At 52.1% G+C, this 21,017-nt stretch overlaps 1 protein-coding gene across 4 annotated transcripts in view; it reads left to right on the top strand.

The window, feature by feature from the left end:
- Window positions 1-21,017, top strand: part of SRGAP3 (SLIT-ROBO Rho GTPase activating protein 3) — a 137,750-nt gene that overhangs the window by 49,667 nt on the left and 67,066 nt on the right. For all 4 annotated transcript variants that reach the window (XM_064519249.1, XM_064519247.1, XM_064519248.1 and 1 more), the window contains exon 2: window positions 19,369-19,561. In XM_064519249.1, the coding sequence (XP_064375319.1) occupies window positions 19,369-19,561 (193 nt within the window). The remainder of the gene's footprint in view (window positions 1-19,368; window positions 19,562-21,017) is intronic.

Raw genomic sequence — 21,017 nt, 5'->3', positions numbered from 1 at the left:
GAGATTTCGATAAAGCTGTTTCTCGGCGCCAGCGCTTGCCTTGCGCTCTGGTGAGCGCCTTGGTTTGAAGCAAGGAGCGGCTGCAGACCCAGTGTGATGCTTTTTGGCGTGTACGAAGCATTTGAAGTAGGAAAACGGTGACTCTCCTTTTTGCCCTGCCTCCAGGATGCTCTCTCGCTTGGCAGCCTTTGCGGCAGGCCCAGCCAAACTCTCGTTCCTGAAGTAACGCCACAAAGTGGAAAGGGCATTTGTCCTTCTAATGCTTTGCTGCCTTTTGTCTTATTAGACCTGGTCACTTATAATCAACAACTTTGCAACGCTTCTGCTGTGCGAGGAGTAATGTTTGCTAGAAGGTTGACTCATTTGGTGTGTTTCAGAAGCGGGAAGGACATCGGTCGTGTTGGCACTGCCGCATTAGAGGTACTTACTGCCAGAGGTGTTGCAGGCGAGGCAACTGTTCATCATTCATCCTGCAGCTGTAAAGCATGCTGTAATTCCTTTTTGGCCTATCAAGGTTACTGCAAGTTTGGAAAGTGCTCTGAGATCCTTTGAAGGAAGGAACAGAAGAAGGGAAAACCTGTATGTTTTTAAAAGATAAGGTAAATGTGAAGTTTCTTTTACCCAGAAAGAAACGAACTTGGTTTTCTGCAAGCCGCTTCTACCACAGCAGTGAGACTCCGCTTTGGTGTCTACAGAAGCAGTATTGATCACAGGTGGCTTTTTTGAAAGAATTCACTTGTTGCCCCAGTTTTATTCCCACCAACGTTGCTTTTTCATGGAGTGCTCTTGAAGCCTGTGTCTGGCTTCACATGTGTGTGCAGACATCCCTCATGAAATTCCCTAGAGTCCTGTCCTGTCCTGTCCTGTCGTGCCCTACCATCAGTTTAAAACGTGTGCAGAAGCTCTGCTGTAGAAGCTCTGTCTTCGAAGCAGCAGCCTGGAGCTCCTGGAGCCTTGAAAGTGTGAGAGAGTACAGAGGAGGAGTGCTGCATCTGCCCCTCCATGTTGCTGAAATGTGCAGCAACCCTCAGAAGAAGTCTTACCTCCTTCTGTAACTGTGTGCTGCCCTTCATTGCACTTTTGATTTTCACTTCAGACATGGTAGTCTTCCACTGACGTGCTCGCACTTGCGTTGGGTAGAAACACCTAGTTTGGTTCATGCAACATTTCTTAAACAAATTAATTCTTTTCACTGAAGAAAGATTCGTTTCTGCCTTCTGTGAACATAAAGTTTGCTGTCCTCAGGGGAAGAGACAGTCCATGCTGATGGACATTGCTAGCACGAATGAAGAAATCGGCCCTTTTGGGCTGTGTGAGCTTCCAGCGGTGGTGAGACATCTCGTTGCTGGTGGGAAGCAGGGATGAGATCATGGCTTAAATCGTTGTGTTGCAGCAGGCAAGGCACGCTTTGCGGGGACCTCCCTTGTCCGGTCTAACTCGACGTGGGATTAGCGTGTGGGTTTTTGGAGTGCGGCTCAGCGTCACGCTCTGCGCTGCACGGAGATGCACGAGACAGCGGTGCCGAGCGCGCTGCTGCTGCTGCCTTGGGCTCTGTCTTGGCTCCGAAAAGTTCCGGCTCTGTCAAAGCCTTCTGCCACGGGTTTATTTACAGCACCTTCTGGCCCTGGGAAGTGGAAATGAGCGAAGTCTTAGGTCAGATTTAGCCCTCTTGTAAGCATGGTGTCTGCTTACTCCAGAATTAACTTGATTTGTGAGGTTTCTTGGGGAAAAAGTCAATACCACAAAATTTTCAATGTATGCTGTGGGTCAGAGGAAAGTCCTCACTGCATCCATGTTTCGTCTTTCCTTTGCTCACTGTGCCATCGACTAATTTAAAAGCAGTTGGCTTTGATGCAGGTCCTACATATAAACAAATAGCTGCGTGAGGCAGCTGTCGTGTACATACTGTCTTGCCTGCAGCGGGAACCTGTGCTGTCCTGTCCTAGCGTTTGCAATTTTATCTGTTGTTCTTTTGTGAGAGTGTGCCTGTGTTGTAGTCTCGGACGGTATTTTATGACCCAGGAAGAGATCTGAATTCTTGTATAGCATTTCTAGTGGGAAGGAATTCCCCTTTCTAATACGCTGGGAAACAGTAAAATGGAAATAGTTCTATACTAGTTCTAACCGTGTAGTGTCTGAGAATTATGAACTATTTCTCATCAGGTTTATTCTATTCCTCCATTTGCCTTTCTCATGAAAGATGCCTTCCTAATTTTTCCTCTGAAAATAGAAAAGCAAAAATTGGTCCAGTTTCTTTGTTAATGAAATTTCATGACTTTTCTCATTTGCATTTTGAGTATCAATGTGAGGAAAACAAATTATCGGTGTTTTCCTAAGTCTGGCCTAACCTGTTGCCCTGGCTACGGTGGTTTGCTGAGAAGTGGTGGGTGCTATAGGCTTATTTTGTACACCTCATCTAAAAAAGAGCGGAGCAGCCAGAGGAGTGCTGTGCTGGGAGAGGGCTGACTCGCTCCTCCTGGCTTCGGCGCGAGCAGAGAGAGGCCCCGGCTCAGGTTATCCTCCCGCGTCCGCTGCTGTTCCCTGACTCCCTTTGACATGAGCATTGCAAGGAGTCCCTGGCTCGGGTGGTCGGACCAATTTAGGATCAAATACACCTCAGTGGAAGGTCTTCTCTGTTAGATCCCATTTATGCGTTAATTGATGCGTTAGGGCCTTGTGTGCTGCACTGCATGGCTCGCACTGGGTGGACTTTCCCCGCAGGAGAGCTGCACAGTGCTGCTGGAGAAGAGGGGACGAGGCAGCCCTTCTGCTCCAGCGTTTGCCTCCCCGTCCCTCCCCTTTCCCCGTGGCCGCTTTCTGCCGCGAGCCGCAGCGCGGACCCCGCGGCCTGGAGAGGAGAGCAGGGATGGTGATCACGGTGAGCTTCCTCCAGCCCGGGGTGTTTCTCCAAGCCGCTGTTGATCTCAGGACTCTTGGTCTCGGTTTGAAAGGCTTGCAGAAGGTTGCAGGAAAGAGAGGCTGACTTTAGGTTAGCAGCTCTTTCTCCGGGTGTTTCATGCTATGCAGCAGCTGCCTGGGGAAGATGGAGTGTCCCAGAGGTGCCCGGCTTTGGCTTGCGTTGCTTGGCAGAAGGTTGCTGCTTGCCGTCCCCATGCACAGCCCTTTGCTTCTCCGTTGGGGAAGCACCGATGCCCCGCTGAATCTTTCTGACCAGGCGTTTCTTACGGTGCTGAAAAACTGGTCATGTCGAGATAAAGGATTAAATACGGATTCCATGATGCTATTTACTGCCCCTGCCCTGGCTTTCGTAGATCTGGCTGAGTTCTCGGGTAGTTAGAGACCCCTGGTCTGCAGGGATTGCACTGGATCTCTGTTTGGGGAATGCAGTGCGATAGACTGAATTTACGCTCCACAGAAAACACTTCCTAAAAAGTCACCCTGAACTCATTTTTACCCATACCGCTTGGGCTCACAAAGATGATACGTGCAGAGATGATTCTTATAGTCACCGATATGACGGGGGCTGACAGCTATATAGAAATGTTAATGGAAAAAGCTTAACGAAGGACAATACAGCACTAAATAGCGTAACCTGATATATGTGCCCGTTTACCCTTAAGTCTGTGCATTTCTGTAGGGGTTTGGGGCAGCTGCTTGGTGCTGGAAATGTGGCCAACATAAAACACTCAGAGTGGGTTTTTTTACCTGCTTATTTTTCTGCAGATGAACTGAGTTTTCAGAGGAGTTTCATTAGGAACAAAATATGTAGGTAACCGGAGAGAGCAGGAGGGAGAAAAGTGCTGTGAGTGGTGGTTAGAGTATCACAGTTGAGCTGCTGCCAAAGCAAGCAGGAGAATTCAATAAACTCCTGTCTGGCGGATGAATTGCTGGGAGACGGTTCTGCACAGGTTTGACATTGCCCTCCCGATGCCGCGGTAGCTGCTGCTGCGCGTGAGGTTGTCTGGGTGATGGCTGTTTTAGGTAATGCACCGCTGGGATTATCAAGCGCATCTGATGGTGCACCGGGTTGTGGGCACTGCGGCTCTGGTGACCGTGCCCTGCTTTCGGGAGAACCAGCACAGCCGGTTTGTTTGTATCGTGCCGTTTAGGTTGCGGTTAACTTTGAAGGGAAGGATTACTTACTTCCATCGCTTTTGTCGTTTTGCAGGAGAACCTTGTGACGTTGTGAAATGACCGAGGGTGGTGCGAGCAATCAGATTGCGTATTTTAAAGTCATTTACACTGAGATGCTTGCAGAAATGGAGTTTGTGTTTGTGCTTTGGCTACGCTTTGCCTGCAGATGTGGTAGAAAGCCCGCTGCGCACTGCAGTATTTGGGCCAGGCTTGCAGAAGACTCAGAGCATCCTGCGCTACGTAGAAGTGCTGCCGCTTCCTCTCGGTGCTGATCAGATTATTGGGATGTGTTTCGGTGCAGAAATGAGTGATCAGTGAGTACAGGCTTGGGGCAGGGTTTCAGAAACCGGCTTGGTTAGCAGCAAAATGAAGCTGGTATTTTCTTAACCCCGGTTCCTCTGAAGTGCTGGTCTGTGTTTCCAGACCACGCAGCTGAGTTTCTTCTTCCAGGCTTCCCCCCCCGCCTGACGCTCAGCCCGAAGGGCAGAGGGTTTTCTGGGAGGAAAAACCGGCTCAGATGAAGATCCGATTTCCTATGTTTTCACTTCCTTTTGTAGTAGTTACAAACTGAGGGATTACCTGGCAGTCCAGGGCAGCGTGATGTAGAAGCGCAGCGTGGGTAGGAGGGCAGAAACGTGGCTGCTGTACGGAGCAGCCCTTGGCTTGGTGATGGATCCGGGAGCAGGCCCGTCTCCGTGGTACCCGCAGCTAAACCGGGGTTAAAGAATCCTATGAAAAAGTTGGAGTATATGAAAAAAGCCAGTGCCACGTGAGCTGTTTTCAGACTTGAGAGACTATTTTTTAAATTTAATCTGAAACTTCTAGTTTCAGATAAAAGGCTTGTCTGGCTCTTTGTTTTACTGAGAGCCAAATCTCCTGTCGTTTTCTAGACAGGAGCGTTAATAACGGCACGTACAGGGAAAGGAGAGAGACTCGTTTGCTTGCTTTGAGCTATTTGTTCTGTTCCTTCCCTGAAGCTTTTCAGATGTATTTACTACCAAGGGTATTTTCAGATTGATGGCTGGGAGATCTGTGCGGCAGAAAGGAGAGAGCACAACTGGAAGCTCTTCGAGATGCTCCCGTTTGTGGTCTCTGCAGCTCCTCGGCTTTTTAAGTTGAATAGTGTCACTGTTCAGGTCTGCCTAAGCCTTGGCCTGGATTCAGCCACCGCAAGAGAGATGTCCTTTTCCCCGCACGGCCTTAGATGCGCTGTGTGACTGCAGCTGAACCCCTTAGCCCCGGCTCTGTCCCGGCACCCCGAGGGCGCTGGTTGGAGGGGGGGGCTTGAGCTGCGCTGCCGAAGAGCAGCGTCCGCCCTGGGTGCCGGGGAGCGGGAGCATCGGGCAGCAGGTCCGTAATGCCGGGGCTCCCGGGCGCTCCGCTCCTCCCCGCCTGAGCGTGCCCATTTCCCGCGGCACGTCACCCGCGGCGTGGCTTTAGCCCTCTGCCTGCGCCGCGCTTGCAGCTGGGTCACCCGGGGGGACGGGGTCTTGTGTGGTGACAGCCCTCCTGGGATCGTGGCTCTGAGTCGAGGCTGCCAGCGCGTTGCATGGACCAAGGGAGCTGGTCAAACCACTGAAAAACGGGGTGGCAGAGCACTAGAAGATACCTAAGTAGGGCTGTGCTGGGGAGGGTCGGTCTGTTAGCGAAGGAAAAGCATGCATCTTCTGCAGGGGGAACAGGAGGGCTCTGGAGTCAGGTGGCCCTCGTCGTCTGTTCCATACTTGCAGAAGAACCGGATTTTCCTTCGAGTCCAACTTGCCATGTTATATTTGCAATAAACTATTGGGTCTAATCGCAGCTGTAAGGAAAATAATGTTTTTTTTGATGCCAAGCGTGTTTTCTCACCCCTCACAAATCAGAGGGGTGAAACATATGTTAGAGGAACGGCTGCCCTAGACTGCCCATTTTGGAGATAAGTAGAAGACATCGTTTTCCTGGACAGATAATCCAGCATCTTCACAAGCACTAAATTCGCTTCAAAATCCAACGTGCTCTTCATATCTCCCAGAGCAGTAAATGTTGCAGTTCTTAAAGATTGCTGAGTCTTAGAGGTTTTTTTTTTTTGGTGGTTGACAAGGATACCTGCGATACTGAATACTTTTATCTGTTTCTGAGCTTGTTTGAAAGTAACCCAGTTGTCTTTTAGCTGTAAGAAAAAAAGAGAAGTCAGAACCTCCCCCGCCCCGCTTTCCCCATGCCTGTTTGGTAGCAGAGCACCAGCTGGAAGTTCAGCATTTGTGAATTCAGCTGGGTCCCTGTTCAAGCGCGGGGACCCCTCGGGGATCGCGCCGCAGAGCCGCGAGCGTTGACCCGCTGCCGCAGCCGAGCGTGGCCCCACGCGCTGCCGCAGCCCTTCGTTAGCGCGGCGAGCCGCTGCTCCCCCAGGCCCTCCTTCGCTCCCAGCTCCAGCTCGGTTTGTGCCAGAATACGCAGTTCTTTCCACCCGTTTGAGCCGTCCTGTCGCCTCTGCAGCCCTCTCCTCGTCCCTGGCACCCCCGGAGACGCCTGCGTGCGTAGAGGCAGAGCCGGGAGGAGGAGGAGGAGGAGGAGGCAAGCGGGGATGGAAGGGATGGGCTGGGCAGAACAGGGGCTCCAAGGGGAGGTTTCACGCCATCCTGGATAAAACCTGTAGGTTCCCCCGCTTTGGGCGGCGGGACGGGATATGGGCTGTGCGTCCCCCTTGCAGTGGTGACGGTGGAGAAAGGAGCGTGTCCATAAAGCAGGAGGTGAAGGGTGCTGCTGGAGCAGGGGCTTCCTCTGCAGAGGATGCTGCTTCACACCTGCTCTGTCTTAACTCTGCAGAGCCTGGGGAAGGACTGGCCCGTGCCCCAGGGCTGGGCGGGCTCCAGGGGCTGCGTGCGCGTCCTGCACAGCACCTTCCGCCGCAGAACTTTTCCCGGTGAAAACCACTGTTGCTGCTGCTGTTTCGTCGCTGCTGCAGTAGCTTTCACCGATTTCTCTCCAGGATTGGGGTAATCTTTTGCTGGGTCAGAGCGAAGTCCACCGGCTGTCTCGAGGCGTTTCAACCTCTTTCATGTTTTTGTTCCGCTCAAACGTATTTTGGGTTTCGAAGGAAACCTGAGCAAACCCAGCCGGCTGCTCCGGTGCCCGAGGGCCCTGCCGGCTGGGCCGGGAGGCGCGTGGCTTCGCCGGGGAGACCTGCCGGGGCTCGGGGCGGCCCTGCCTGCGTCCCGCTCCGCGCGCTGCGGGAAGGGCGTCGCTGGAGCCGTGGGAGCGGGGGGGAAAGGGGAGGGTGGGAGGGAGGATGCAGCCCCCGGCCTCTCCGGCGCTCGGCCTCCGCTTTGAACTTCCCGGGGAGGATGCTGCGGTCGGGGTCGGGCTGCGAGCGCGTCTGCCCCGAGCCCCTTGAGGGACGGGCTGGGGCCTCGCTGCGCCGGGCTCCGCGGCAGCTGTGCGAACGTGGGGCCGAGAGCAGGGCCGAGCGGGGAGGAGGCGTCTGCGCTTTCATCGCGGCCCGTTGCTGGAGAAACCCCTTCTTTTGTCTGTGCACGCTGGGAGCAGCTGCCTCGCTCGGAGCCGGCGGGCAGGGCGGCACGCCGGGAATGAAATAACCCTGGGGAGTTTAGAGGGGCTCACGTGTGGCTGTTGCGGCCTCTCCCCCTCCAGTTCAGGCCATTTACCTTGGTAACTTTTAATTCTCGAGGTTTTTGCGGTGCATATTGCTGCCCAGTTTTCCCCACGTAGGTTCTCCTTAATAAGCCCATCCTAAAAGTATCGTATGATGCATTGCCCATATGCAAATTTTGCGGCAGAACTATTTTATTTCAGGTGGAATTCAGAGTTTTTGTTGAGTCAAGCGCCTCGTTAGAAATTCTGCTCCAATAGTTTGTGAGAAATGCCTGTTTTACAGGATTTCTGAGGCAGTGAGTGCTCTTCAGCAAAGACAAACTGACTGGGTCTGGGGGCTCCTGCGAAACATGGAGCGTTTCTAAAGGCCGGGTTGGGAGTCTCCCGCTTGCGTTGGCTGAGGTCCTTTCAGCTCCGTCTCGAGAGGCGAGGCGGAGGGTTTTCGGGTGAATCTGCTCGGCAGCGGGAGCTCGGCGGGAGGGCGAAGCCCCCCGTTCGGCAGGACGCCCAGCGAGTCGCCGTGGCGTTGGGGAGCCCTGGCAGAACCGCTGCACGTAGGCAACGTACGCGTCGGCAGCCGGAAAAACCTGCGTAAATCCTTTTGCTTCTCAGTGTGGGAATTACGGGCCGGATGCACGGGAGCGTTTAAACGGCTCGTTCTTACTTGGGGGGAGAATCTCACTGAAACCGAGCAGCCCAGGCCAAGCTTAAGCAGTGCCTCCTGGCCCCGGGAGGGGTTGCATGGCCCGGGGAGGGGTTGCATGGCCCGGGGAGGGATTTCCCGGCCCGATTGCAGCGTCCGGGACAGGGGCTAGTGCTCGTGCCGCGGTGCCAGCGGTGCTGGAGCCCCCTCAGCCCCTGGGCACGGCGGCGGGCGGCTCTGCTTCGCGGCAGCCGGTCGCTTGGCGCGGGCGGTCGTGCTGCGTTGCGTGTGGCACCCGCCAGCAGCTTCGGTGGCCGAAATTGGGTTCCTGCATCTATCTCACGTACTGGATGCGCACGATGAGATACGGCTGGGGAGAGACGGGAGGTCTTCTGAGCTCCTCTGCTGATTAGCATCAGGCAGATCTACCCTGTAGCTCCCTCCTCGTTAGATAACGGAGAACGCACAGGGGAGGGAGGGAGTTTTTGAAGGCCCCAGCCGCAGTCAGAGCTCGCACCTTTTTGCACCAGGAGTTCAGCGAGGAAGCGCCTTTCTGCAGGCAGCCAGGCCTCGTTGCTCGCACGGCTCCCTGAGCCCTGGGTTCGAGGGATGCTGCTGCAGAGGGACCGGAGAGCTGTCTGGGTCCTGCATTGCATCGAGCCTCCTTGGCAACAGGCTCAGCCAGCATCCCAGTGACTTTTGCTTATGTGTAGATTGGTGTAAAGCTGTGTTTTATGACTGTGAGTTTCGTATTGAAGATACAGCAATAAAAAAATCCTATGATTCGTGTTACGTAGTGGTTTGCCCTGAGATGAGACGAGCCAAAGTGAGTGCAAGGGGAAAATAATGCCTTCTGCTCTTCGGCTTGCAGCTGCTTCACTCAAACTTACTTTGATTGTTGTTTAAAGTGTTTCAGTGTTTATGAAGAAAGTGATTTCTAGAGTAAAAGCATACCGCTGGTCATCACCGTGACCAGCTATGTGTTCGTTCCTCTGTGGCTCATGCCAGTTAAGAAGTTTGGCCCTTATCAGTGTCTGAGGTACCGAGTACCAGAGCCAGAGGTTACTGGAAGAGGGGAAGATTTACAAAACAACGTCTGGAGAACAAGATTGTCTCACTTGCTCCATTTGCTGCCAAAGGGTGAAATCCTCGCTCCCTTGAAGGCAGTGGAGTTTTGCCATCGCCTCAGCCGGGGCCAGGATTTCAACATGGTTTTTGTAAATGCCCGAAATTCAGAGATTCTCCTGCCCAGGCATCTAAATATGCGAGGACGCAAGTAATCAGCGGTATCCCTGCTGGTGTATTCACTTGTAAAAGCTGCACTGATCTGGTGGCATTAAGGTTTCATTGTTATATTTTAAAAGATGAGACCATATGGAAAATATCCTTCAGCAAACTGTGGGTGGACCCAGTTGAAGTAGCTGCTTGCTAATAATGAGTTGGAACCGAGCGTGCTGCGCTCATTTGGGCCTCTCCCCTTGAGCAAGTTACTTCTAATACCAGTGTTCCAGCTGGCCACAGTTTGTCCCAAAGTATTTTGTTCTTTATGAAATGCTGCATCATCCGTACTGTCAGAGGTATGTTATTCGAAGGGGTGTGATCATGCTCTGGCTCTGTGCATCACTGCCAGCGTTGTCCTCGCTAGAGAATGGACCGGATGAACAGTCTAGGAAAAAATGAGATTTAGGCCTGATCTACCGGCCAAAATGTCAAATTAAACCAAACAAAAACTTTTCAGAAGTCTTAACGTGAAGGCACGTTCCCAAACTTTACATTTTCATTAGCACACCTGCGAATATGAATTTCCAGCCCAAATGCAGAACTCTAAGATATGAGTCTGTCTTGTCATGATGTCAATCACATGGATTCCAGTATTTCTGAAGATCCATGTTTTTGGAAGTTAAATAGAAGTGCTTCCCAGATTCAGCTTGTTCGGCTGCCCTGCGTTAGCTTTTCTCGCTCATGTGCTGCTTGCAGCAGGTGTGGAAGTCGGTCATCCTTCCCCCGAAATTCCGCCTTGCCCCATGGAGGGACGAGGTTCCGCTGCCGCCGTGGGGTCACGCGGGGGGGAGTGGGGCCTCCGCGGAGCATCCCCACCTCCGGCTGGTCGGACAGTGCAGGCGTTCAGCGCCCGTGGTGATCAGACCACTTTAGAGACGAGATTTGTGTTAAGAAAGCAACAGAAACGCTTTTCCCGGGAGATCTTCCTGCCGCTTTGTGCAGCAGACTTCCCTCCGTGTCGACATGGAGCGCTGCCTTTCGCAACTGGCATCACGGAGCTTGTTATTCTGCTGGAAACGCTGTCTGAGTGCCTGTACATCTTCTTGTTGTATCAGGAGGAGCAGTGCCTAATGTAGTAAAAGCCCTGATGGGAAGGATTGCTTTCCCCGCGCAGCCCCGGGGTGCTCTGCAGAGGCACGCTGCTCGCTGCAGGTCGTACGCAGAGAATTTCAGTCACGTTCAGTTCTTGTAATTGGGCTGTAATAACCATAATGTCAAAATATGCCGCGTCTGAGCTACCTGCCTCCTCCCGTGGCCACGTAGGACTGTTAAGGACCTGCTGCCGGGTCATCAAACGCAGCCTTCGGCCCTGAGCAGCACCGTGTCCTGCTCGTGTTAGTTTTCACCCGTGTCTCCAGTCGGCTGACCCAGAATCTGACGGATTTTCTGCTTTCTCACCTAAGTGGCCAATTTGTATCTATCTGTCTTATCCTAATAATCTTTCTTTAGGTTTAAATTGCCTTCCCATCGTTATATTTGTAAACAGCAATTGTATCTCAGCTCAGCTCTCATTTTCTTGAATTAGCTTTTGAATAGTTTTGTCAAGCTTTTTTTTTTTTTTTTTTTTTTTTCTTTACATTTTCTCAGGGCTGTGATTCATTTACAAACCTGCCAAAGCTTGAATGTAGAACGCTTTCCTCATCTCTTTGCTGGCTGTGCAGTGCTCTCACGGCGCTTCGCTGCTCGCGTTCGGGGGCCGTTGCAGCGGTGTTTTTCCCTGCTCGGGGGTGTTCGCTCGCACACAGTGCGGTGTGTCGTGGGGTTCTCAGCAGCGCTGGCCGAGGCAATCACGGTCTCCGTCTCCTTCTCCCTTACCTCACCCTGAAGCCTTTCTTTGGGGTTGGCTCTCGGGGAAGTGCAGGTATTCTCGGGGATCTTTGGCTAGGGAGGGATTTGCCATGTGTGGGGTCTGGGTAGTCTTGGTTTGAGCGTAGGACCTGTCCTTCAGGCTTTGCCAGGGCCACGTTCTCCCGTGCTGGGCAATTTTAGGAATAGTCTTGGGGATTGAGATCTTTGTCTAACTGCAAAACGGGTGAAACAACGCAAGCTTTCCTGGCTCGTGGGAGAGATGATCTGTGGCAGTTCATTCTTCGTTCCCAGTCAAGGCCGAAGCTTCTCTGCTGCGAGTGCATCTCGTACCGAAGAGCTGCTCGCTGGCCTGCCCTGCCCCTGCACCGCCAAAGTGTGACTGGGAAAGCTGGTTTCCAGGCGAACAACTCGCAGGTTGCAGTCAGCAGTACCCTGAACTCCGTGGTGCGTCGCCTCTGAGAATTTGACCACTGCTAACGTGTCAAGCGCTGAAGTACGTGGCTGAAGAACAACGAACAGTCATCAGCTGCGACATGGGCTAGGTGACTGTAAAATATTTACAAAGCCACATTGCCAGATCTTGTGATTGCAGATGCTCCAGGGCTCAGTTGGATTAGTAGTTCTGCAGTCCGCCTTAGACATTGCTCGTCTGCCTCTGCTTGCCAGGGAATTCTTTCTCCAATATCACTGCCATGGTAATTCAGAAGAGCTGAGGAAATAACTTTTCTTGCATTTTCTGCTACTGACTGTGCATTTTAAATAACATAATTGCTCACACTGGAAACTACTTTCTTGTAAACAGAACCAAACAAACTGGGGGGAGAAAAGCAGCAAAGGCCGTTTGTGCAGGAGAGTTCAAGGGACCTGAGCTCTTTAGCACCCTTACTTGCAGAATGGCTCATTTCGTTGTTCTTGCTTGGCCCTGTTTGTGATTTCATGTATTGTAAATTAAATCGTGGGAGCATTTCAGACAAACTACTGTGGAAACATGACCGGCTACACAGTTTTATTTAATGTTTTGCTTTCTGCTTTTTGGCAAATGCCTTCAAGTCCTTCTAAAGCAGTTCAGTAGTTTTTTGTTTGTTGATCTCTACTAAATGTTCCCACAAATCTCAAATTCAGTAACGCAAATTGCGAGGTGGTTGTTTTCCCCGTGCAGACCTGTGGCATTTGTGGTTATGTCCAAATGGCGTTGGATAAAACCCAGAGCCGGAGAGTTTTCCTAGGGAGATTTGCTGTTCGTGGCAAGGAGCTTATTTTTATTCTCGTGAGGAAAGCTCCTCATGTGGGTACTAAAGGTTGTGTGTCAGCTGGACCAGGGAAGGTTCTGAGCCCGGTTAGGGCCAGTTCTTAGGGGAACATTTAGCTTTTATAGCAGCATTTCGGAATAGCTTGTTACTGGTGTTCCCAGAGCCATCCCATTTCCTTGTCGTTTGACAAATTATTCTTATTCAGTGCAAATAAGGACACGCCGTCGTTACGTTTATGTGACTTCTAGGAGATGGGAACCTGCCACCATGTAATAGTGTTTCTGGTACGTGTTTCTCCTACTGTGAGTAGAAATAAGTCTTTTACTACTTCAACCTTTTACTACCAGTTACGAGGAAGAAGTGGGAGTGAGCGACGATGGAGCCTGGGCTTTGGGCTCGTCTCGCTCCGGTCTCTTCTAAAACCCAGTTCTTCCATGAGGCAGATAAACCAAATGCATGAAAACCAAGTGCGATGCTCACTTCTGTCCAGCTGCTAAAGCAGAACCGGTGGTTTCTTCCTGCAAGCGTCCTGGTCTTCCTAGCTCTGTCTGCCAAAGCTTAACGGTTTGGGGCCAGGCACTGAGGAATGCTTTCGCTAAGAGTGAAAATGCAACTGCATGCAATTGGAGATTGTATTTAAAGGTTTATTAACACCCCCGACAGACCAGGCAGATGAAGCTCGTGCTGCTGCTGGCCGTGAAGTTGTTCCCAGCATCCCTGGTGGAGACGGGGCACGTTGTGGTCCGGATCCCCGGCGGGTGTCCGTCGCGGGAGCACCCTTGGCTCTGGCGGATGCGCGTGTGGTTTATGGTCACTGAGCACACGGTGTTGCTGTCTCTGGGAGCTTCAGCAGGTCGCTGACGAGGGGAGGACGGAGGGTGGCTGGAATCGAGCAGGAAACGGTGGTCGCTCGTGGGGGGAGACCGATCTCCAGCCCCCCCACGCGAGGGCGGGGGGAAATGGATGCCCGCCGAATGCTCCCGCCTGTTCCCTAGCAGCAGGCGTGAAGGGAGGAAAAAGGCTTTTCTGCCTGCCTGTATTTTTTCATTATTATGTGGAGAGGCTACTTAAGAGCAAGTTCATTTTAATTGAAAAGAGGGCGCCTCGCAAATGCGGCAGAAAAGTAACTATGGAAGCGGGAGAGCAACAATGAAGGCTCTGTCGGATGCCGTGGTTTTGAGTGACAGACTCATGGAAACCTCTGGAGCCCTGAAGAATGCCTTTTCCTACGTTATTGCTTCTGTCTTCTGCATTAGTGATGCCAGTAACCCTTAATGTTATTTTCTGCTGCGAACCTTTTCCATTCAGGACGCAGCACCAGCTCCGGGGGTCAGCGGCCGTGTCCGCTTATCGTGTGGCCGCTCGGAGCCGAGTGGCTTTGGGGTCACGGTGAACTGGCCGCTCGTGCCTGCTGGGACGGCCCTCGGCCTCTGCCTGCTTCGCTGGGGCCGGCCGGGGTGGGCTTGGGAGCCTGAAAACGCCAAAGCAACGCGTTACGGGAGCGGGGGAAAGGAGGAGCTTCCGCGACGGAGGTCAAAACGCGCCCGTCTGCCTGAGCTGGCCACGAGTGTCCTTACCCCCTTGGCAGGACCGAAGTGCCGCCACCGAGGCCCCTTTAGGACGAGGACTCTCAGGCGAGTCCGCGGGAAGATGGGGCCACGGGGCAGAGGGACCGGCGTCCCGCCCCGCGCGCGGGCGAGGAGGCGATCCGTCCCCGCGGCGTCTCCCGGCAGAGCCTGCCCGTTGCCGGCGGCGAGGGGCACAGGCCGCAAATGCCCCTTGCTTAGAGCAGGGGGTGGCGAAAGCTGCTGGCAGCCTCGGTAGTTCCCTGCAAGCACTGCCGGCGCCTGGCAGGATCCCCGCGGGAGTGGAGGAGGGATCTGTGTGCCAGATACGAAGATCAAGCGAGCAGCGGGAGCTCGGATCCTGGAAGAAATAAGAAGTAGGAAATTGAAAAGATCGGAGAAGCAGTATCAATATTCCCTGCATTTCTGAGCATTGTCGCTGTTGTTAAGGACTATTCTAGAAAACTCCTCAGGTTGTAATCTGCTGTGAAAAGAGAGCTGGAGATCAAATTCGTGTTTAAAAAAAGAAAATCTATTTCCAACTCGCTCAGTAAAGCGGAGAGCTGTAAAGCAAGTCCTGTGCTGGCACTGGCAGGGGTGGGAATGTAAAATCCATATGGGATGTAATGAAATTTCCACTGACCTTGTGTGGGAAGGAAGCAGTTGTCAGCAGGGGAACGTGAAGGCTTTAAAAATGTTTTGTCGTGAAGCTGGTGCCTTTGAATCCCGCAGGAATGCAGCAGTGGGTTTTGGGAGGCTTGATTCAAAGGCGGCCAGTGCTCGGCTCCGGGGGATGCTGCTGCCGCTAACTGCGCTGCCCACGTGTGTGCGTGGTCTTTCTGGGAAGCCTGGGCTGTTTTCCAGCAAAAGCCGGAGTTCCAGCTCCCCAGGTCTGCTCTCAGGTGTGAGGGCTGAATCCTGCATTCCTGGTGTCCTCCCAGCTTTTCCACGCGGTACGGTGCACCTTTGCAGCAAAGGCGATGCGAATGGTGCTGCGCGGTGTGAGAGCAGCCTCACTCCCCTCCGGTCCCCCGTTGCAAGGGGACCAAACGCATCTTCTGGGTACGGGTGCAGGTGGGAAGACGACGGGATGGAAAACAGAGCTGTTTGTAAGGTGTGGAGCTCTGTGTTTCTGCGCAATACTGAATACCGTAGAAATAGGATCCTGTTTGTTTTGGCTCTGGAGTAAGGACTAGGGCACTCTGACACCAGCAGCTTTGAGTGCTTGTTTGCAATGAGCATTGAATTTCTTCTTTTCTGTTCTTTTAGCATCCATAATTTAAAAAAGGGTGTTTCTGACACTGCTTATATGGCTTGAAGTGATTTGTTTTCCGTGGTGCGTTTGAGGAGCTCTGCAGCTCAGCCGTGAGCGAGGGCCGGGGTTTCGGTGTGCAGCAGATGCTGGAAGCCTCGGGGGAGTCCTGGCGACGCAGCTCCTGGGCAGGGGCAGCAGTTGTGCTGAGCTTCTCTGCCACCCGATGCGCTTCATCTGCTGCCCTGGGGGCCCATTCCTCTTTTCAGCGAAAACCTGGTGTTTGCAGATCAAACTGAAATTGGTCGGGACCGAGTTAGTGCCTTGGCTAGCGTGGGCAGGGGATGCACGGGGTGAGAGGCTTTTGGAACTGAAAATGGCTTTGCTACGTGCCTGCGTGAGGTATGTTGAATCCCTGACCAAGATTAGCCTCATGCATTTTTATGAACAATTTTGCTATCTTCTCATAGAAAATTAGGAGCATACAGGAAACAACTGAAAAGCAGTGTTCGTTTCCCTGCGGTGTCTGAATTGCTGCTCTGTCTTCCCGCACATCTGGGTTTGAACTGCTGCAGACCTAGGCTTGGCTTGGCCTTCTTGCCAGAACTCAACACCTGACCAGATCTGGATTTCCCCCCGAACTCCAGGCTCTTCTGATTTCACTTTTGGCCACAGCCCAGGTGCCACCTCTATTCCCTTTGATGCTCGGTCTTGTTAACTTCCACGGTAGGTCCTATAGTGATTTTGCCATGATGTTTAATTCATGGAAAAGAGTTAAAGGGTGATATTTTTTGAGGCAGGGTAAGACCAGCACAGCCCCAGTTGGCTTGGGGAAGTTTCTCTGTGCATAACACACTGCTGCTGTTCAGATAGTCCAGTTTTTGGTGTTTGACCCAGCTGTGATTGCGGTAGCAGGCAGGATGCACACGCATCGAGCACTGCCGTGAGGCTGGTGGCTGCTCAGGAGCTGAGCTGGTATTTTGGGTATTTTGATAGAAGGAAAAAAACCATTTTATAGTAGCTCTCTGTGGACCAAAGGCGAGACTTTAAATCAAGCAGACATCCACACCCAAGTGATACTGCAGCCTGCTCTGGATCACACCTGCCTTAAGCTCGTGCTGTGCTGTCTCAGGCCAGTGCCGAGGTGCGGCCGAAGGAAGGGGCCAAGTCAAAGTGGCTTTAAAGAAACTATTTAGCGGCCACCATGCTGTTACTATAGAAGAAATCTGCCGTAGTAAAAATAATACCTGTGCCGGGTTGTGGAACGAATCTGAAAGCAGAGAGCCAGTGACTGGTGTGGCCTGATGGGCTGACTCTTGTTTCGGCCCAAGGAGGATCCCGCATAGGGGGGTGGCTGATTAACTTTGGAGTTACCTTTTACTTTTCAGCATGTTCATTATTTTCAAGGAGCTTCTGCTTTTTATGTGACCTTCGCGCAGCCTGCAGCCTCCGCGTCCATTGCTGCAATCATTAAATTAACGAGTAACGAGACTGCTGCAGGCGTCCGTGCTCCTGCGGCTCGCCCGGTTCACCCGTCGGGCTCCGAGCGGCTCAGGCTCACGAGGCATTTGTTATCCGAAGGAATGTTGGGAAATGTCAGGTTCTTACAACATCGGTTTTAACCTCCTCAACACTGAATCCTTGCAATCTCAAGGGCTTGAAGTTGCCCATGGAGCTGGGAGCAGAGCTCATCTCTGAGCAGCTTGCAAGTGCGGGAACCATTTGTGATTTCAGACAGCGCTTTGCAGCGTTGTTACTTGGTAATTCCTCAGTTCGTTGTCCGGTGTGGACTGACGATCATCTGGACAGGACTTGGCTGTGGCGGCAGCGTTGGAGCACAGCCTGGTGCTGCCGAGAGCCCCGCGGGGCTCCCCTGCCCGACCTACGTACGCGTACTCGGGACCATTTCATGCATCGCAGCAATGCTGCTGCGTTATCTTGGTTCAGGTCATTGAGCTTCCTAATTATAATGCAGCGATTTCATGCTTGTGTGCTTAGGCGGTACAGATATTTTTAGTTTGCTGTGGCTCTTGCAGGCAAGTTATCATTTGTCATCTTACTGTGCTGAACAGGAAAGAAGGAACCGGGGGGGAAAACTAGTCCTCTGGCCAATGAGTTTTGCAAACATTAGGATTTTCTTCTTGGTTCAGTCTGGATCTTTCTATCACGCAGACAGTGACATTTCAGTATGTTGCAACCTTGCACCAGAGGGTTAGGAAAGTCCAATCTCCTGTTATTGCAGAAAAATCCGGGCAGAAAATCACCAGAGACTCGTATTTGCAGTCTGATTCTTGTGGTCCTTGTGAGTGGCCGAGTGCTCTCCCCGTTCTGCCCCGTGAAACAGGGCAGAGCAGGACTCTGCAGCTCTTGCAGAAGGTGCCTGCGGTCCCGTGGGGTTGGTCCTGCTGCTCAGGGTGGCAGCGCTGGGGTTTCCCCGCTGCGATCCCTTCTCCAGCCCGAGGAGCCTGCTGAGCGACCTTCTCCTTCGTCTGTCGGGTCCTCGCCGTCCTGCGGAGAACCGGAGCCAGCAGCGCTGCGCCACGACAAAATCTGTGAGCTGCGCGGCAGAGCTTTTAAACTAAACAAGAATCCACAAATACCTGTCGTCTGTCTTTCCCCTCTCTTGCTGACGTGCCGCTCGGCTGATGATGGACCCAGCGAGATGCGCTGGAGGAATGAAATCTGAGGCTGCCCGTTGCAGCGGGCCTCGGTGCAGGACCTCTCCCGTAAGGACAAGCTGCATTTCTCCTGCTCGTATGCGTGCACATACGTGGCAGCGTGCGTGCGTTTGATCTTGCTCGGTGACGCACTGAGTGTGGGAGCTAAATATTAATAAGTTTTAAGCCCATAAAGTGAAGGAAGGAAAGCTGTGGCCTATCTTCTGGATGTTGTGCCCAAGGAGGTTTGATGTTAGTTGAGGGGATCAGCTTTGGTGGCATCAGAGTTGTGCTCTTCCTCCCCTTTCTCTCTCTCTCCTGTCCTCTACCACCACCTCACCCCCCCCCCCCAAAAAAAGAGGAAATTTAGGCATTCGTGAATCAAGGAAACTGGATGTTAGCGGATTTATCTGATTCTTGTGGGATGCCTGTTTTTGGGAGGGTCAGACGGCTCCTGAGACCCCGCAGCGGTACCGCGGCACGCGCCGGCTGCCCCAGCTCGCTTGCGCTCGCCCTCTCCCGCGCACAAGCACCTTCACCTCCTCCTCCTCCTCCTCCTCCTCCTCCCCCAGCATCCCTGTTCCCTCGAGGTTGTGGGGTGATGTCGTTGTACCTGTCACAGCCTTTGAAGATCCTTATCAAAATGCAAAACAACATGGAACAAATTTTATGGGATTTTATGAACGCAAGTTTAGGGGTCTGAAAGACTTCTTAAACCTTTTGGTGAAAGGCAAGCTTGATTTGTCATTAACCCGGCAGCATCTTGGGAAGTGAATGAAAAGGAATAGGCGTTTATAATGGCAGCGTTTTAAAGATCGTTGTCAGCTTTTCTAGCAGGTCTTAAAATGATCATTTATCAACAGACAACATGTTAGTTTATGTGCAAAGAATAAAAAATTCCAAGTAATACCAGACAAATTGAAGTAGTGTTTTTTTAGTTTCAAAAAAGCAATTGAAGAGCTCTAGGGGTTAGTTTCTGTTTACTTACGCAACTGTTTATTTTGACAAAGAGCGAATATTTAGTATGAGACTAGTGAATGAAATTCTTCAGCGCTCGCTTGAAAAAAATTTGCGTTGACTTTAATAAGCTCTGAGTTAGATTTGAGGCTCGCGAGGGAGCTGGGCTCTAGCGATGCCGGTGAGGTTCGCTGCGAGACGATGAGAGACGGTTCTCGTGGCGTTCGCCGCTCACGCTGTGTTTTCTTCCTCTTTCATGTGCTTCCAGAGATCCGTACGCAGCTGGTGGAGCAGTTCAAATGCCTGGAGCAGCAGTCGGAGTCGCGCCTGCAGCTCTTGCAGGACCTGCAGGAGTTCTTCCGCCGGAAAGCGGAGATCGAGCTGGAGTACTCCCGCAGCCTGGAGAAGCTGGCCGAGCGCTTCTCCTCCAAGCTGCGCGGCTCCAGGGAGCACCAGTTCAAGTAAGCAGGCGTTTCCGGGGGCGAGAGCACGCACCGTGGTGGGCCAGAAACTGCTCAAAAAGCTAGATATTTTTTTAGTGGGGTGGGGTGGGGGGTTAGCTGCAAAGTGAAAAATGATTAAAATGGATAGCAGCACTGGTGGCCTTTCCTGTGCTATCACTGTGCAGTGTTCACAAGGGGTCAGAACTGGAAACCTGTTTTTCAGAGAGAGATTTTCACCACAACATTATTTGGTTGTGCTGCCTGAATTAGGCTTATGTGCTTCTTCAGGCAGTACAATAAAAATATGAATTAGGGACTGGGAATAAATCAAGCCCCTTGATTTTTTTTTTTTTTTATTGTATTTTATTTTTTTTAAGGGACTTGAATTCAGCCACTGCTTTGATAGTGCAAATAATTGTGAGCCCATTTTGTGAAACTGGATTTATGTGCCTAGTCCAATCTTTGGATGTTGCAATACTTCAAATTGCCCACAGATCTGTTTGCTGGCTCAGACTTGGAGGCAGCTTCTGGAAATCTAATTTATTAAAGTCTTTTAAATAAAATATGTATGCTTTATATGCACACGCTCATACAGTGTTGAAGATAGGCAAATTCACAGTGGAAATATATTTTAAAACAAGCCTTTGAAATGGGAGGTATGAAGTGGATGCTGGAATTGCTGTGTGAAGCTCAAACCAAGATCAACCCTGTAAAATCCGTGAATACGTGCAGGTTGTCGAGAGCAGCCTGTCTTCGCTGTACCACCCTGCACGCGCTTCGTGCAGCGACTCGCGGGGCGGCGGGGGCCGCAGGGCCGTCCGTGCCGTGTCCCGGCCGTCGCTGAGCGCGCGGTGCGGAAGGGATGCTCGTAGCACGTGCTCCCACCGCGGCGCTTCGGCCGACGTCCCCACCGCGCTCCCTCGGACAGCTGCCTCCGTGAAGTAGGAGGTGCTCCCAGGTGAGATGTGCTCGAGGTGAATCAGCGGTCCAGAGACGGCAGCTGCTGTGCAGCTCCTTTCCCAGAGGTTCTGCCTGTCCGGTGCACGTCACCTCGCTAGCCCCGGCTCTGCACAGCCTCCTCCTTTCTCTAGCCCCTTGTGACTTCTTGCCATTTCAGCGGCAAAAGCAGCAATTTCTGCTGCTACGTTACTAAATCCTGTTTATTCCATATTACTAAATCCTGTTTAATCTGTTTAGTCGGTCTCTCTAGTGAGAGGTTTTGCTGTTGTCTTATGCAAAAGTCTGCTTGAAATGAATTGCTGTTCAAATGCTGTTTGCTCTTTTTGCAACTGACTGTTAGTTTTAATTTGTTTGGTTAAACAAATTAAAACTACAGGTCTTTGTGAAACACCTAGACACAAGTGCTAGCGTTTGGGGATGGGGCTGACAGCGTTACTAGGATCAGCTTGCTCTCGGTACACACCCCTGCCAAGTCCTCGATGTCCCACTCCGTTTTGAGAGAGAACCAACTTTA

The sequence above is a fragment of the Dromaius novaehollandiae genome, chromosome 12, assembly GCF_036370855.1.
Source record: "Dromaius novaehollandiae isolate bDroNov1 chromosome 12, bDroNov1.hap1, whole genome shotgun sequence".
Classification (NCBI taxonomy): domain Eukaryota; kingdom Metazoa; phylum Chordata; class Aves; order Casuariiformes; family Dromaiidae; genus Dromaius; species Dromaius novaehollandiae.
This window is presented reverse-complemented; position numbering and strand designations above follow the sequence as displayed.